Here is a 14,881-nt window from a genome sequence, read left to right on the forward strand (position 1 = left end):
GTTAGAGACCTAATACATCTTACAAATAAGGTTAAACATGATTATTTAAAATAAAAGATCCTATTAATCATTAGAGAATTTCATTGTATTCATAGCAATGGAATGTTAAACAATGAACCAAATTGTACTATCAGTCGTAAAATAATGAAGTGAGCCTTAATAATTGTGTTTTCATGCCAGGGAAGAAGCGGTTCCCTTAGCAAACGAAACGTTCCAAAATCAAATATACTAGCAAAAACCATAGAACAAAATCTGAAATCCATTACATTTTAAAAATACCTTGAACTGCAGTTTTGTCTCTTCCTCAGTCAAGTTTTTTTAAAAGCATGTAATAGCACATCTTCTATGGTGGTTAAGGAATGATGCTACACTGTGTGAAGGTAGGACCCGTTAATGCTTAATTGCCCAAAGGATGTGGGAGCAGGGTTATACCCTCAAAAGAGCAGAAGCTGTTGCAAGAATTGCAGAGGCATAGAAGTACAATCCCTTTTCAGATTGAAGACGTCATGTAGAACCTGAATAGACACTAAGGTACAAGAATGTCATCTGTCTCATTTGGTAGATAATGCTGATCTTATACTTACTTTTAGCCTCCCTAGTCTGATTCTGGTTTCTCTCTGCAACAGTTGGATGTTCTGGTAAGATAGCAGCTGTGGAGCAGTCCATTAATAGGATACTGTCATTTGCTCATACTCTGCACTGAGTGGCGTGATAGTAAATAAAGCTTAAAGTTATTGTATGTGTTTATAACTTGGAGGTTTTTGTCTCAAAGTTTTCAGTCAAAGATTCCAATATCAGCAATTCTTAGACAAGGATTTCAGCATCACAGACCAGGCTATTTTCATTTCTACTTATCTAAAGCTTCCATTACTGTAAATGAATAAAGTTACTCCACAATTGCCACCAATATTATTGCAATCAGAATCTGGACTCGGTCTGATGCCATGATAGGTTCAGTTGCCAATGAGGGAGAGGGGAAAGGAGGAGTGATTCACATTTCCTAAGTAATTCCCCACCTAATTTAGGAGTGCTTCATGTTCCTCAATTAGGAGCCTCACGCTCTGCGCAGTCAGTGAAGGGAGGCACCTCTGGAGGCAAACTTGGAGCATTCAAATTAGAAACCTAAATATTCCTTAATTTAGGTGTTCTAAATAACCTTTGGGAGGGTTTCACCTACTTTTGTGCTTTGAACTTAACACAGAGAGCATCCTCCTGACATACACATTAGATGCCTCCTACATTAGATGCCTAAAATAGGTCCTGTGTCTGTTCCAACCGTGTGTGTTCCCAGAAAGCAGATCTTCCCTGAGCTGTTCAGTAGAACTGTGACTTATCTCTCACTCTGCTTTTATTTGTTTATGTTTCACCAGTGATGGTGAAGTACACTATAACTGCTCAGGTTTCTCTTGGCCCAGGTATAATTTCACTGAGATGTGCTTGCTCAGGACTCAATTCAATCCACTGTGTTCCCTGGTGTATCATCAGTGGTTCTTTCACCCGCACTAGTGCAGGAGCAGAGTGATGTCCTTCGGGGCAGCTGTTCTGGACTGCGTGTGATGCAGGAGACCTTGCCTCTGAGCGTGAAAGTGATGGATGCCAGTTACAAAAACTTACTTTAGTTTATTGTTTCAAACACAATGAAAAATCTGAAGTGAAGGCCTCCTCCTGTGTCCCAGTGCATCAGGTTTAGGCTGCTGTGAGTGTTCAGCTGAGCACATGCCTTCTTCAGCGTGGAGAAAGCGTCTGAAAGAGAAAGCTGCCCCCTCAGAGTATATTCAATGATCCATTTATCTATAAGGCAGGTCGTATTGAATTTTAACCCAGTGCCTGTTGTAATTTTGACTTGGCTAGCACTCTCTTTCACAGCATCCAGCAGTAGCTGGGAATAGCGTGGAGCAGGGATCACCTCTAGCAGGTGAGAAGTACAGTCGTACTCTGAGGAGGAAAGGAGTGCAGAGAGGAGAAGTTCAGCAGTAGAGAACAAGTTGGGTCGAGGTTTCAAAACAGTCTTTGGCCATTTTATTTCATAGTATAAAAATAGCTGAAGAGATTTGCAGATTTTACATGGGCTTGGTGTTTATTTGGGGGCTATACAGACTTAATCCACAGTCCAGGGAATGAAAAAAAGCTGGGCATAGTTGGAAAAACAGAGATTTCTTCACCTCTGCTGTTCTCCAACCCAGCAAGACTGTACTCATGTAACCCAGATCAGCTTTCCTCATTTCCCACCCCCTCTAGCAGCCACTGCAAGGACAAACACCTTGTCAGATGCCCACTAGGGATATAGCAACATAACTCCTGTCTTAGTTTCAGAAGAGAAACCAGAGAGTAAGAACTGGCAGTTCACACAGTTAGAGAGCCAGCGGAGGACAGAGAGGGTGTCTCTGCCTCTGGCATCCCCGCATCTGCACTGCTCTTGAGGTGAAACTGCCCGAGGCTTTGTTGGAAGTATGGTTTGGGCAGCCACTGACTGTGAAGGGAGGATCTGTTGGCAGCTCAGTTATAAGGTGCCAGCTCTATAAACAGCCAGATATACTCAGAGGAGCCTTGTTCTCTGGAGGAGCACTGGGAGCATCTGTGAGAGGTGGCTTTTCTGTGGTGGTAGGGGAGCACTCTCACAGCCATAGCATGCACAGCATTCACACATCAGTTAGATCAGAGGAGGCAGTTTGCAATAAATCACTTCTTCAGCTTCTTGCACTCTTGATTTCCCCTCTTGCAGTAGCCCCGTTACTCACAGGGGAATACAGGAAACTACACCGTTAGTTGTGGGAGGAGTGGCTTTGGGAAAGTTTTTGTCTGAACAGTTTCTGAAGTCTAAAACAGCAGTTCTTGGCTCTGATACATAAGGAAATAAAAAAGTTACTTCTGACTCAAAGCAGACAGCTTGACAGACTTCCCTTTCACACAGCCTGTGGAAGATTTTAGTTTGGTTTCTGTGCAGAATGAAAAGCTGATCTCCAGTCCCACCACCTCGTGGCCCATAGGATTGCTTTCTAGCCAGGCTGCTTAGGAGGCAGTTTCCAGGACTGGCATCTGCAAGAAGCTGTCCAAGGAGTGACCAGTGTGGTGAGACTTCCAGGGAAAGATTTGAAGAGCCTGGAGATCACGCTTTCCATTTGGTGGCCTAAATTATGAAGTCGTAAATTACACTTCTGAGCATACAGAGTGAGTAGAGAGTGTTTTCGTTTTCGGCTAAGGAAACTAAAAATCACAGATTCACACATTCTTTCTTTGCACTACTAGACGCAAAAACTAGTAACTGGAAAAGTTGGTCTTATTTGAAGAGCAATTTAATTCAACTAGCTCCATTCAAATTAAAGCAAAACTTTTTTCCAGCAGTGCTCTAAGGCAGCCTGTCCCAAAGGAGACATTAATCATTTGGGTTTAATCCTTTATCATGTCTTATGACTTTTATGTTGCCACAGGTTCCTCCTGAACTCAGTGCAACATTTCTTATCCACAGATAATGCTGTAAAATTGGAAAAAAAAACCAAGTTGTGAGTCTTGCTGGATTAGAAAAGGGGTAGGAAGTTACATATTTAAAAAATGTGAAAGATGGAAATATTAGCATGTTGTGCAGAAACATGAATACACTCATTTGTCCTCTGACATTAACAAATAACTTTTAAAACTGAATAGCAGTAGCTAAAGGAAACAGTAGCAAACATATATGGCATTACGGTGTATTTAAAAACACGGTGGGACACAGTATACTCCTTTTGTAGATAATTGAAGGAGAAGCCATAGTTTACAGTGAGATGTTAATGATAGGATTCAGATCACTTAACTTTAATCACCTGAAGTGTAAACATGCAATCTGAGTTAGTCTATGCACTTGTTACAGCTAATAAAAAGAGAGCGACACCTACAGAAGGCAGCTCATCCTGGTCTAAAATGGGTGCAAAGCCTCGAGGTTGAGGTGCCCTTCTGAAGGTACCTTTTCTTCCCCACTATCAAGGGAACCCAGATTGCAATCCTAGACCAGATACGCATTTCACATGATTAAGAGAAGTGGCTTAACCTACACATTTAGGGTTCCCATATTGTTTAAAGCCCAGGGGAGGTAGAGAAGAAAGCATATGAACCACCTTTGCTGGTGTGTGGCTGAAGGTGTGAGGCTGCAGGTCCAGGTCTGCAGAGCACTGGGATGACAGCGACCAAACCTGTGGATCTCAGAGAGGTTTCGGCTGCTGGATGGCTCAACTAGTTCAGCATTTGGCAGCTCACTGCTGATAAGCTCCCTCTGCAAAGCTTGTGCCGCTCTGGATTGATGTGGGCAGGGAAAATCTGCAGTCTGAAAAAACAGCCGTGGCCTCTGGGCCTCACGGCATTAGAATGGTTCTTCCTGACAGCTTCAACGATTACAAGCAATTAATTCAGCAAGCTATAAAAATGGAAGCATCTATGTATTGAAGCACTGTTCATTTAAGATAACAATACCATACTTTTCAGCATCATATTTTTAATTATTCTAATTCTTCCTTTTTCCAAAAGCCCTATTTATTACTGCACCTGTAATAAATTTACAAGGTTTTTCTTACTTTATAAAGCTAACTAAGAAAAAATGGCTAGCAGGCAAACAGACTTATTTGTAACAGTATTTGAAATTTTAGATAACAGGAAGATGCTGCTGCCTCAAGATCATCTTTTTTTTTTTTTTCCCCTCTGACTAATAATATGCTTTTGTCACTAATATTGACTAATACTCTATATCTTCTCTTTCACCGTTTAATTTTAACCACATTTCCTTTCGGAGGCAAGTAGAGATTCCTCTCTATTGGGGATGTATTTGTAGTCTTCCATGCACCCTTTTGCAGTGCAGCAAGCCTTTCCTTCTCTTTGACCTTTATAGTTCTCTGTGTTTACCTTTATATTACACAGGCAACCAATTTTTCAGCACCATCCCAAGAATATTAAAACCAAGTGTAGTATTCATCATCATTAGAGAAGTTTTCTTTTCTCTTAAAACTATATTTTTTTCCATTCTCATTTTCATCCTGGCTCTTGGAGCTTCTCAGGCAGCTGGAGTAATTCCCGTGATGTTGCCCTGAGACATAAAAATGTAACGGTAGTCATATAGCTGTGACTATATACACAGATTGAGCAATTTCATAATCTGAGTTTGTTTAGAAATTGCAATTGCATTTGCCCTTCTGTGCACAGACTTCTGTATTTCTTCCCAATTTATCCCTAAAGCTTTTTTGGTTCCTGAATGCTGAATTCCCTTCAGTCTGTAACAAGCCTTCAGGCAGCCAAGCTATCAGCACTACATGCATTTTTTTCCCCAATGTTGTTTTAGCAGTGCCGTGAGACTTATCAATGAGGTGGCTCAGCTTGGCCGTATTCCAGTGGATGTCTTTGAGCACCTGGTCTTAATTGTCTTCATCATAGTGAACCATTCAAATCCATATCTTGTTGTTTAAGGGTTTTTGAATCGTTCTGTTTTCTAGTAGAAAAACAAATTACGGTAGTAAAAGTATTTTAACTGGTATGGAATAATTTGACTCAGAACCCAGTGAAATAGATCTGTGACTCTTCTTTTTATACCTCTGCCTGTATTTATATATTATACTACCCAGTATGTGCACATTAGTCTGTGTAACACATGAAGAAAAAAGATATCTTTTTTTAAATATGTAAATTCAATTCTGTCTTCACATAGCATATCAGTGAACTGACACGATGTTGGCAATATTCTGTCTCTGTTTCAATTTTTGCAAAGTCCAAAAATATCTTCCTAAACTTGGGAATTTTTTTTATAAGCCTCCTGATGCCAGTAGCCTCCTCGTGGCCTCTCCTCCTCCTGAGCTCTCACTATGGGGCTCAGGGAGACACCCAGGTCTGCAAAGAGACTTCATTATCTTCCACATATAGAGGTTTGTGGATGGGTCCCAGTCCAAGCCTTAACCTACAGTGCATTTGTATGTGGGAAAAGTCCACTGATTTTAGTGAAGCTGGTGAAGCTCATGGAAATGTGTTTGTTCAAAAACTCAGTTTCCTGAAATATGCCATGGAAAATATCGGTGTGATGCTGAGCAGGCCCATGAAGTTCGATGTGTAAATTGTGTCACTAGCCTTTTGGGGCTCCAGCTAGAAACACAGCAGGGCAAACCCCTTAGCTAATCTAAGCATATCACTAACTAGTGGTTTTAAGCAGCTAGACAATCACAGTGTGTTAAAATCAACTGTCTACCAATTTCTAGACTACTGTTACCTGCAGGTGCTATACACTTTCCATTCTCACAGACAGCAGATGTCACAGGGAAGGGGTGGGAATCTCCTCACCTGATGTCATTCGGCAACTATTCCAAAACAGCAGCAGGTCGAGGGAGGTGATTCTGCCCCTCAACTCTATTCTGATTAGACCCCACCTGGAGCCCTGAGCACAGGACAGGCATGGACCTGCTGGATAGGACCCAGAGGAAGGCGACAAACATGATCAGAGAGATGGAACACCTCTCCTGTGAGGAAAGGCTGAGAGAGCAGGGCTTGTTAAGTGTGGAGAAGAGAAGGCTTGGACACCTTATAGCAGCCTTCCAGTACTTAAAAGGGGCTAACAAGAAAGGTGAGGACAGACCTTTTAGCAGGGCTTGTTGCAGCAGGACATGGGGTTAGTGGTTTTAAACAAAAAGAGGGTACATTTAGACTAGATAAAGGAAGAAACTTTTTTACAATGAGGAACAGGTTGCCCAGAGTAGTGATGGATGGCTAATGCCTGGAAACATTCAAGGTCAGATTGAACAGGGCTGTGAGCAGCCTGATAAAGTTGAAGATGTCCCTGCTCACTGCACGGGGGTTGGACTAGATGACCTTTAAAGATCCCTTCCAATCAAAGCCTTTCTATGATTCTGTGATTCTATGGATTAGTCCTTCCCTGGAGATGATGCTTGTCTCTTCCGCAGGGTGTAGAGGGGACCTGCATGATGTCTTAAGCCTGATTAGGCTAGCTAAAATGAATCTGTTTTAATTCAGCAAAACACTGAAGCACAGGCACAAATCCATTGTTGCTCATCTAATCACATGGGTATGCATTTCATTCAACCATCAGCCAGTCCTACATTCAGGGGCTGGGATGGTTTATTTTGCTAGAGCCTTAAAAACTGATTTTGGGTCTAGACAAGGTGGTCTGTTCAGTATATCTTGTTAATATACTGCAGCCATGTCCATGGGGGAAAGCTAAACCAACCCTCTGCATTAAAAAATTAACATACTATGAAAAATATCTTTCTCTTGAAGAGTATTTTCAAATTGTCCATGTATCATCAGTGAATCATGGGCTCAAGAATAATCTGAACTTCTTCAAAATGTCTGAACACAGAAAAAAATGGGCATCATGAAAACTTGATGCACTTCAGCCAAAACAATGGGATACAGACATATGAAAGAAGGAGTTTGGGGTGGAGACTCTTAAGCAGCCTTAACCACAATAGTCAGGCCTGTTAATAATTACCCCATGAGTGATTTCTAAAATGCAGGAGGATTTTTTTACTTACTAAATTGAAAGTACGGGTTGCAGTTCCACTCTTCTTCCTCTCTGTTTCATAAAGTTGATTTTTCTTTCTTAAAGTATTCATTATGAATGAGGCCCTTAAGCATTAAGTGAAATCCCATTGACTTCATGGCCTTTCAGTGAAGTAGATGTGTAACCATCGTGTCGATCTCTTCCCTTATAACTCTCTAATACTCTCATTACAGTTGAAGTCAAATACTCACTTGACAAACCAATGGTGATAACTGGTGCTGCTTTGTGGTCTGCTTCTCTGCTCACGCAGATTGTATGTCTTCCTTCTTTAACTTCTCAGACACTTAAAAAACACTGTTAGTTTTCATCTATCTCCTTGATCTCTTTTATCGTGTTACAACCTGGTAGTGGTACCATAGTATATGCAAAGAATTTCCATTGTTTTAAAGTTTAACTACCTGATGTTAAAATTACGTTGGACAATATTGTTAAAATTACGTTTGCGTTAATCATCATCAGATTTTTGGTGTTATAATTTGGTATAAAACTGTACTATGCTATTTCATTATCATAATCACTAGGGTTTAAATTAGAATTATAAACCAGCACTGGCTCAGTTGTTAAGTCATATGAGCCAGAGAAAATTAAGCTAACTTGCACTCCAATATGCACTTTACACTTTTTATTCTGTACATCCAGCTTAACTAATAGTCCTACTAACAGACTAGTTTGGATTTAAACCTGTTTAAAGCTCTGTTTATTAATGGAAGTTATTACTAGCTTCCACTGGCATGAGATCAGAATTAGGCTTCCTATCTAAATTTCTCTCACTATATTATTTGGCCAGAAGTTATGTTGCAGGTGCACATCAGTCTGGATGCTATGAACTAAATGAATTCTCAGGGGGAGAATTTTTTTGTTACAGTGAATCAAGTTTATAGCTGAATCTGTACAAACAATAGAATCTGCAGGTATGCATCAAGGATAGAATTTGGGTCCATCATCAGCCATAGTTGTGTGTTTAATATTACGGAGATAAATTCAGATTAGAGTGATTGCTGTTTCTCTAATTGACTGTACTGACTGGGTATGAAGCCTCAAATTACAATGATTGGTTTCCAAAAAGTTCATGAATGGAATTGCTGCTTATGTGGGACTATTTGCCAAATGGTTTGCAAGAGTGTAGTGTTTTATGCTAAATTGGATGCAAAAAATTAATAATAATAAAAATAATAATAAATCACAATAAATATATTTCCTCAGAGTCACTTTTCTGTGAAGAAAGGAGCTGCGGCCTTGGGTATTGGTACAGATAGTGTGATTCTGATTAGATGTGATGAAAGGTAAGTAAAGACACCAAATACAGCTCTTTTTTATCAGTAGGTAGAAAATCTTGAGATGCTCCGCTTAGAGAGAGCACATAGGATGCAGTTAACAGTTGGTATGATTCTTCATAGCGCTATTATCTTTAGCAATCTTACAGTGATTTGTCCTGCTTGAGGAACTGGCATTGCCAGTAGCTTCATTATGAGTCAGATTTTGAAGCTCATAAAAAACTTCAAAAGTTCTCTTCCTGAGGGATTTCTGATATTTCTTTTTTTTCATCCTGAAGTGAAACAAAAAGTCCAACTAACAATCATTCTTTACACATTCTTTACACATTATGCTATGAAATGAAGAAGCAGCTTGGTTTGTTCAAAACTGAGCATTTAGACACTCACATTTTGATCCATTAAAATGAACTGAAACGGGCCTTTTAAAGCAGTAAAATATTGGAGTGCATTTGCTGATGTAATTCTATTACTTCACGCTCTCACCATCCTTCTCAGCTGGACTACATTTCCCCAGTGCCCTTGATGGGAACACCCCTGTGATGAGATGTGGAAACAAGGGTCATGGCAGCATAGTGGGCAGCGTAGGCCAAGGAGAGGCATGGCCCATGGAGGGGAGTAGCACAGCAAGCACCTACAGGTCCCATCAGCAGTAACAAACCCAGCGGTAGATGGTATCTTATTGTTTAACTCATCCAACTAAGGATTTTGCTTCTCTGTGAAATCTCATTTGAGAAAGCAAAGGAATAGTAACAAAATCAACATGGTCTGATGAAGATTTTCAGTTTTAGGGAAAATGTGCTTTCTGTGGGACAAAAATTAATAGAATAGTCCTTATCAATTCTGCTGAGAAGCTTTTCAATAGCTTACCATGTGTCCCAATTATCATTGTTATAAGATACGGACTTATTTATTGCTCTAGCATAAATAGGAGTTTTCACTGCTATCAAAATACTCTGCTTCTACACTAAAAGAAGAGCATCAACTAAGCAATTTACAGTGCTAATCACAGTGCCTGCATATTGACTTACAGCTTGTTAACAAAAGACTGAGCACACCTTGAAGAGGAATTAATGACAACAGCAACACAACCAACACATCAAAATAAACCTCCAATTGTTTCTATTCACTGAACACAGTCGTGGATCAATGAATTCATGTTGTCTTTTCTTCTCGTGCAAATTCAGTGTGATGGTTTTCTGTGAGGACCACAATGCTTGCCCTGCCCACCCTGAAGTATACAGGAGGATTACTGTGTGCCTACCAAATCCCAACACATGCCACAAGGACAAAGCAGGCTCTCTGCACAGGATGTGGGTTTGTGCAGTGGAGAGGATCCTCTGTGAAGATGTGGACCTGTGGGAGGGTGAAGGAGCACCACAAGATCTTTTTGATGTTTCCAGCATGATGAAGGACACTTTTTGGTGGCTGTTCCCCACCCTGACCCACACCCACCAAGTGTTCCTTGATTTGCTCTAGCATGGAACTATGTAAGCGTGGTGAATTTCAAATCAGGAGAACATGCAGAAAATCATGTTCTTGCTCATACCCCGGACTGGACAACCATATATTTCTGTTGCCTCTTTTACTACCATGCAGACATCTTAGTAGCAGTAGCATATGACCTGCAGGTTGGGGTCAAACTAGTACTGTGTACTGTGCGGTAGCAAGTGAAGGTTGTGTACAGATATGGGTAATCTGAAAAGACTTTGACACTAACGCTTATTCTATCCTTGGTGTCTTTTTCTTGCTGAATCTCTTCCTCCTCTCCCAAAGCTAGCCTGCTGCTTGCTGTTTGGTAAAACTTGTCATATTCAGCATGACCAGAGGCTGGGTAATCACTGTCATGCTAAAAAAACATGGTAATGAAGGATTCTGCCTAACTCTGTGTGTGTGTATGTATTCACGGGTTCAATAACTTAGGTCAATACCTAAACTATATTAGGAGGAGGAACATTGTCTTCCTTTGGCATACTTTTTTTAGATCTGATGATGCCGGAAACAGTTTTAGAATATAAGACAACTACTGCTTTTCCCTGAACAGTTCATGTAACTGGGAGAATGCACAATCACTTGCATAGTCTTTAAACTTCGAACTTCTATTAGAAAAATCAGGGCTAATTTTTAGACCAATTATTCTTATATGAGAAAAATCAGGGCTAATTTTTAGAAAAATTAGGGGCTAATTATTGTGAGAACAAAGCAGTGAAAACATATTTCTACTGAAATAATTACTGACTTATTGTGAACTGTCTAAGAATGAAAACTTATAAAGACTAGCAGTATTTTCTTATGAGAAATAAGTATTTTTTAAATTTACACCCATCCAAGTGTCATGAAAGCACTTTAGGGTCTTAGCTCATGGTTTTATTTGTTTTCCTAAAACTTCTGGTTTGTGCTTCAGTAAAGGGTTGTGGTTTCTTTTAATAGCAACAGGAAATGGTGTTTTAGTGATAGAAAAAAATGCATTCATCTCTACGTAAAACTGGAAAACATACACACATAAAAATCTAAATGGACAACACTGAAATCCAGTGAAGAATTTGTTCCGGTAATGTGGGGAGTTGTTATGTTTTTATTGCTGTTATGCATACTCTCTTCTCAGATAGTTTTGCTTGTGTAAAGTAAAGAAGAAACTTAACTTCACTACTCAGTATCAGTACTGTTCTGCCTTGCGTTTATTGCATTTACAGGATTTCATAAATTTAAATAATCCAGACTGGTAGCTGCTTCTCTTACCCTGTTTCAAGCAAATGCAAACAAGTAAAGCACCAAAGTGAGGAGTAGTCACCCTGAAATGGTTTCATCCCTTGGATGGAGACATGGAAATGTCTGCTTACATCAGAGCTGAGTCGCACTGTTCAGGGACATGCAGCTCAACCAGAAGTTTTTGTGCCTGCTGAAAGGGAACCCTGGGATTTGGCACCCAGCGAGCTTCTTGGGACTCTGGGCTGAGCCTGTCCCTGGGACCCTGGAAGATATTCCCAAGCTGTAATGTCAAAAAGGACCAGGAGGCTCCATGCAGCAGCATCAGTCTTTAATGAGGGTGGCCATGAGATAACTTCCGTCAGTTACCATCACCACATTGATGCAAATTGATTGACAAAATAATTAGGGTAAAAACTCAGATTAATGTTCAGAGTCTTTCTGTGCTCTTTGGTGCTGTGTAAGGCTTGGAGAAAAAAAGTCATTTTGTTCCCTATTTGGGTTTCCTATTAAGTGAGGAAGTAATAGCAAGAGCTGATTTCAAGATCAAATTTCTAATATAACTTTCTTTTGCTCCAGAGGGAAAATGATCCCATCAGACCTTGAAAGAAGAATTCTTGAAGCCAAACAAAAAGTAAGTTTACTAGCTTTGCTGCTTCAAAAAAAGAAAAAACCCAAGAATGATACAGCTAGTTCTGCTTTCCGTGATAAAACAACAGAGGCTTGCCCATTAACTTCTGATTTATTTCTCAGAAATGTAGACTGGCAATTACTGAGACAAGAGTTGCTGAGAAGATATGTTTAGAGTTACTTTATAATCTCCTTGAGCTATTTGGCTTTTTTGATCTACTCCTCTGCATAACATCCTCCTTTTTGATATTACCAGCCTATGATGCAGTTTCTCACTGAATAGTGGCAAAAACAGAGTAATCATTTGGGTAATTTGTATATATTTTAACATGTTGAAAGTGTTCCTCCTAGTCATCAAAACAACAAAAGAGAAACAAAAATCCACACGTGTCTAAAAATGCACTACTTTTGTACATGTTCATTACAGTTAAAACAACAGATTAAAGCATAAAATCAGCTTAGCCCCATGCCTTCAACAATATATGTGTAAATAATCATTAGAAACACAGCATTCAAAGGTCATTAATAACACAAATCTTCATGAAAAGCTTACGTTGTTGCAGAAAAGCAATATAGTTGGTGAAAATGAAAGGCAGCATGGCAGTGGAGTACCACCCAAACCTACTGACCATGGATTTCACCTTGCAGAGGGAAGTTTAGACATTTTTGATCGCTTATGCCCAAGCTCTGCAAAACACGTAGCCACTCTTTACCTTTGTTGCTGTGTGTTGTACTGCTTATTAAATCAACAGAACTACAAATTAATTTTAAACACTGATATAAATTATGACGTGACAGACAGTGAATGCTCCTATGCAAGTCACAGCATTTAGCAAGGGGAATCCAAGAGGTGGTCTCTGGCCTCCGTGGAGGTTACAGTTGCCCTGCTCTGAACGGACAGGATGGAGGTGAGCCCCACACCTCCTCTTACACATTGTCCCCAGGGGACATCCCCAGAGAAGGGGCACCCACTGACAGGACTGGGGCAGCACACGTTCAGACACTCCCTGCAATAACTGTGATATAGCCCAGGGCACAGACCACCACGGATATTTCATGCGCCGTGGAACCCGGGTGAGGTTTGTTTTACCCAACATCGTGTGGAGCAGACCACCTTCTTTCAGGCAGGTGTCATGGGGTAGGATTGTTCCGAGTCCTTACCTTTCTCATCCATCCTAATAAATGGAGGATGCTGGTTTGGAAGTTTGCTGCCACCTTAAGGTAGAAGCTATAACATCATCAGCATCTAAAGCTATGAAAACCAGTGTGATGTGGCAGGGCTGTCATCTAGGAGACACTTGTTAGTTTACTGTGGAAGCAGCACAAGAGGAGTCGTGGCTGATGAAGTCTGAGGATGCTGCAGCACTCTGACCTTGCCGAATACTTTCTCTGTGCTTTCTTGCAGGGATTTGTTCCTTTTCTGGTGAGTGCCACAGCTGGGACAACAGTGTATGGGGCGTTTGATCCTCTCATAGCTATTGCAGACATCTGCAAGAAATACAAAATTTGGATGCACGTGGATGTGAGTATCGTCTTAGATGCAAAGCTGGATTACAAGGCATATTAACATTAATTACCTCTAATTGGACAGTGTCATCTTGTACAAAACCTGTTGTATTTGCTTCATGTAATTAAGTCTAACATCCAAGCGCTGACACGCCACTCCTCTAAAAGACTCCAGTCAGGGGGACGTTTTAGAAGCTGTGATTATGTGGTTCTTTTAGAAGCTGGGACACTTATGGTGGCCTAGTTTGAGTGCTTTTGGCTTTCAGTTTTATCTCAGAATGCTGGTGTGCAAGGAATACGTAAGAACCATCCTGAGCACTAGCTGAGCTTCTGCATCAGCAGCAAAATAAATACATAAGAAAAAAGCTATTTTTTTTCTGGAATAAAGTACTGCAAATTGCTGAACAGGTTAATAAAAATGCTAGAGAAATGTATCAGATTGACTACTTAACTTTGTCTGGGCTCTTGCCAATCAATCTTTCTGAAGGATCATCTTTTAGCCCTAGAATGGCTTTTGTGTCATTTTTGCAAATCCTTTCTCCAAGAAGGCTTGGTAGTTTTATTTCCACAGGGCTGGGTATCTTGCTTTTGGATTACTGTGTCAGCCAAAATCACTAATTCAGAGGAAGGGTTTGTACTTACCTTAAAATACTTTTCAGTCAAATGAAACACCTGCTTGTCCCAGATCTCTGTCAGCAAAAGTAGATGAGTAGGGGCAGGAAGTAGTGATCTGAAATATGATGAAAGCTCACCAGAGGAGCTGAGATCCTGGTCTGGTTTGTTATTGTTACTTAGTTACTAAAAGACAAAAGGCAATTTACCCAGGAGCAGCTCTGCAAAGTAATTAATTACAGCGTGGGGCAGCCCAGTGTGTCAGGGGAGTTGGCAGGGATGGGTCAGCAGACAGTAGGGATTGACATTTGGATTACAGGCTATAAACCAGTGCTTTCAAGCTTGTCGAAGAAAATAGTTACTACAGCTAGTGTCTCAGGCTACATTTGCCTGGTCATTTCAGAACGTGCCACATCAGGAAATAGAAAGAAAGAGACACAAACTGGTGTGAATACACAGATGTCATCACAGAGAAACACAGAGTTCTTTTCTCATTAAGAAAATTTGTTTTGCCTTGCAGGGAGCATGGGGTGGCGGGCTCCTGATGTCAAGAAAACACAAATGGAAATTAAATGGTGTTGAAAGGTATGAGTTGTTAATATTAATTAAGCACATTTATTAAATATGTTTT

At 40.4% G+C, this 14,881-nt stretch overlaps 1 protein-coding gene across 2 annotated transcripts in view; it reads left to right on the plus strand.

Annotated features, from left to right (window-relative positions):
• Positions 1-14,881, plus strand: part of GAD2 (glutamate decarboxylase 2) — a 40,356-nt gene that overhangs the window by 12,999 nt on the left and 12,476 nt on the right. For both annotated transcript variants that reach the window (XM_054059994.1, XM_054059996.1), the window contains 4 exons: positions 8,729-8,808; positions 12,082-12,136; positions 13,538-13,654; positions 14,771-14,835. In XM_054059994.1, coding sequence (XP_053915969.1) covers positions 8,729-8,808; positions 12,082-12,136; positions 13,538-13,654; positions 14,771-14,835 — 317 coding nt within the window. The remainder of the gene's footprint in view (positions 1-8,728; positions 8,809-12,081; positions 12,137-13,537; positions 13,655-14,770; positions 14,836-14,881) is intronic.

The sequence above is a fragment of the Cuculus canorus genome, chromosome 2 (assembly GCF_017976375.1).
Source record: "Cuculus canorus isolate bCucCan1 chromosome 2, bCucCan1.pri, whole genome shotgun sequence".
Taxonomy (NCBI): domain Eukaryota; kingdom Metazoa; phylum Chordata; class Aves; order Cuculiformes; family Cuculidae; genus Cuculus; species Cuculus canorus.